General features: G+C 42.1%; 1 protein-coding gene across 2 annotated transcripts in view; it reads left to right on the forward strand.

The window, feature by feature from the left end:
- LOC106813206 (complexin-like) overlaps positions 1–3,336 on the forward strand; it is a 45,261-nt gene extending 41,925 nt beyond the window's left edge. For both annotated transcript variants that reach the window (XM_014817275.1, XM_014817274.1), the window contains exon 5: positions 874–3,336. In XM_014817275.1, coding sequence (XP_014672761.1) covers positions 874–959 — 86 coding nt within the window. In that variant the 3' untranslated portion in view covers positions 960–3,336. The remainder of the gene's footprint in view (positions 1–873) is intronic.
- Positions 3,337–3,873: the final 537 nt, after the last annotated feature.

Here is a 3,873-nt window from a genome sequence, read left to right on the forward strand (position 1 = left end):
GAATGAGAGAGAGAGAGAGAGAGATAGAGAGAGAGTGAGAGAGAGAGAGAGAGAGAGAGAGAGAGAGAGAGAGAGAGAGAGAGAGAAGGGGGCGAGAGAGATAGAAAAAGAGTCTGAGTGAAAAAGAAAGAGAGAGGAGCTAGGAGAGGGAGCGAGTGTGCGTGAACACAATGTGCTGTAATGATGCGTAACATGCCGTCAGCATTGCTTAACCTGGTTTCCATCGATCGATGCTCAAGCCTCCCTCCCATAAATTGGATCAGTATACCAGCAGTTATTGGCCAGATAATAGCATTGGTCGCTTTGCGTTTCTACATGTATAGCTGCAAAGTTACTCACCTATGTGGTTGAGAATATATGCCCTAGATTTTGTTTCCCTGTGGCATTTACAAGTGGTATCATTTGGGCTGTAATGCGGTATACTCAAGTATACTCATGCACTAGAAATGTAAATCTTTGCAATGCCATTCGTTTATCCGTTTCAGGGTTGAGATGTTATTCAATGCAATGCATGTACGACTATATTTTATCCAGTTTTCCAAATGCTTTAGTAAATAGATGAAATCCGTATGTTATATTTCGATCGTGTTTAGTTCATGAATATTTATCAAAAAATTTTGTCATTGTCATTACATGTTAAACTCGGTTTTTTAATATTTCAGCATAAGTCTTGATTGTGAAATTAAGCTGAGTTATAAATGATAATCGTTATACTATCATTACTACTATGGTCTTGACATTCTAAACTGTTTTTGCGTGGAACGTGTTGAAAGGGGTGGTTTGATAGCTTCACTGCATCTCTCACTAGCATGTTGCTTCGTAACCGGGGCGTGGCACGCGTTGTAAACGTTTGCCCTTTGTGTCTACTTACAGCTCAGCTACCCGTCGACCTGAAATCTGTCACAGACAAATTTAACACCATCAAGACGGATATGTCGGAAAAATGTGTGACGATGTAAGGTAATTGGAGCGAGGGGGCGAGGGCGTGGTCACAAGCAAGGCATCAGCAGCGAAGTCATGAGGTTTGTTGAGGGATTTTCACGTAGGATGCACGTGGGTGGGCACGGAAGACAGCTGAGAGACTCATCCGTGCTTGCAAGGATTTGATCGCGCTCGCCGAACAAGTTGATTCACGAATGCCGGAGCGCACAGGTTTATTCCTTTGCAATGATTGGCCTTGGACCCCTCCTTTGGATCGTAGCTTGATGCAAGCAGTTCAGAGGGGTGTCTTCACCCGTGCACTGAATGGCCAAGTCTTACTGTATTAACTGTGATCTTACAGAACACCGATGCTATAGAATGCAGTTTGGTTTTGGGGTTTTCACGCACGCGAGGCTATGTAATCGCGCACTCGACCCGTGTGAATTCTAGCTAGGCTGCCGCATCTTCTCATTTGGTCGGCTAACGTACATTATAACGTGCCATTGTAACAGCTAACCATAGCTCGCCAGTTTATCTACACCTCGCTATTGATTCATCTGAAGCTGTTTGCTGTACACTTCACGAGAAGCGAATCCGGGTTCAGTTTGAGGCGGGGAGGCGAGCTGATGGGATGTTATCAAATGAGGGTGTTTTTCAGCACCACATCACTCTCTTCAGAAGCGAGAATGAACCGAACGGTAGAGGTGCACGTAATCCCTTATGTGCGTGACGCTATCGTATGTCGCAACATCCACTGTGTGTTGCATCATCTTGCATTGCATGCTACATATACTCATTACTACAAACGTAGATATTGCATGTGTACATATATGTATATATATATATACTATATATATATATATATAGGTATTATGAATATTATATTATGTATATAGTATATATAATTATATATATATTGCAGAGTTATTATAGTGGAATTCGCACTTTCTGATTGCCAGTGTTGAAGTTTCACTTTGTTGATGGCTATGTTTGCACTGCGTTTCGGCGTTTCTGTGTTTTGCAGGTCTTCTGAATATAGAGATAGCCTTGCAAAAGTGATACTCATTCTCGCCACGTGCGCTAACTCCTAGCAGTAGTGCAGGTGACGTTTACTTGATCCACCCTTTCCTTGTGTAATCCACCCTTTGAGCATTCAACTGTGCCAAACTGCTGCAAAATCATCACAGGAATATTAATTGGGCAGATTAGTTTAACTTCGCTTGATATATGCTGAAAATTTTCGTCGTTATTAAGTTGATGCCTGATGCATAAAACTATGCGTTCATATTTGACAGAAGTTCGGAAAGTTTCCAATATACAAATTCCAATCGAGTAGAGATTCAATATGGCGGCGAGTTGTCGTCTTGTTTATAGGTTTGTGTCAGCAACGCATCCGCTCAAATTCTAATTACCGCCACAAGCATCGATCATAAACACGATTGTGACCCCCTTCGGATTTCCTGGTCTCCCTGATTCCTACTTCTATCTGTACGTCGTAGCGATGACGTTGCCTGATGAATTCACTGTACTCTCTACCGCCTCGGCAATGTCTTATAGTGCGTTGTTAGTGAGCAGTGTGTCATGTGGCTGCGTTTAAGCACTACAGTCTTGCTCCATGGCAGCTTATTCAGACTGCGCGGTCTCATCTTGCCATTACTGATGAGCAATGGCTTCATCGTCCTGTGAGATTTACTGAGAGTCCGGTGAGTCCCGAAACACATTACGCGAGTTTGCGGCTTGGAGACATACTGGGCAATAATAGAAGATTGAATCTTGCATATAGTTTACCTGAACACCCTTAAGCACATGCTCCGAATGTGAGTAACTGATGATGGTCAGGGGAGGGGTGTGGAGTGATAGCAGAAGTATGTGAAACAGGATAAAAGGATGAAAATGTGAAAACGGGAGGACATGATTAATGGTATTGGGGAAAATGGCAGTGCATAACATTATGGCAAATGTAGCAAATGATAATTGTGGTTCACAGCTTTCCCTAGCCGCAGGTAAACGTTCCTAATGAGAATAAAACTGTTGAGAAGCCAGTAGTGGCAGGTATTTACTATTAGTGACATTGTGTCTTACTGGGTTAGCCCCGCCTTGTGGTTCAGTAGCATTACGTCAACTTTCCGATTAGAAATCATGATCATCTGTCGGTGTAATGATCGCAAGCGTTACAGATAACACTAACGATACGCTGTCTCACAATTACGGATTTATTGAAGTGGATATAGGGTGAGGAAGGCGAATCACTGTTATATATGTATATATTCACTGTTATATATGTATATATATATATCAGGAGCTAATAATGACAAATGTTGTCTTATGTTGTCAAATGTTGACAAATGATGACTTTGTTATTATTAACTCCATATATATATATTTATATATTTATTTATTTATATATATATATATATATATATATATATATATATATATATACATCATTAATATTCCGAGGCGTTGAGTTACTGACGAATTGGTGTTCGCTTCACGTTTTCACAGAAGCTTACCTGATTGCGCTGATAAATTTTGCAGGACGTACGTTGAAAGGAACCGCTTACAGGCGCATCGCGTTTCGTGCTAATGCTTCCATTCGACGCTGTCACTATGAGCTGTCGCATATTTGAACTGCCATTGGCGAATATGTTTAACCTTTTACTCAGGTCGCTGTATGTTATAGTGCGGCGCTCGGCGCACATACACACACACACACACTCTCGCAGTAGCAATGTCTGCCGTTGAATTTATACAACAACATTTTACATTTTAAACGCGTGGCTTGCGTCGAATCGAGTATGTAAATAAGTAATGAGGGCGAGCGCGTGTTTTGCGCGATCAATCCACTTGCGGTTGTCGCAAGCGGTCACCTACTCGAGAAAGTTAAATTCCGTTTCGTAACTCGGCTCGTAGAGAGACCCGGGGGCCTGGGGGATGACTGAGGCTCGCTGA

Source organism: Priapulus caudatus, unplaced genomic scaffold (genome assembly GCF_000485595.1).
Source record: "Priapulus caudatus unplaced genomic scaffold, Priapulus_caudatus-5.0.1 Scaffold739, whole genome shotgun sequence".
Taxonomy (NCBI): domain Eukaryota; kingdom Metazoa; phylum Priapulida; class Priapulimorpha; order Priapulimorphida; family Priapulidae; genus Priapulus; species Priapulus caudatus.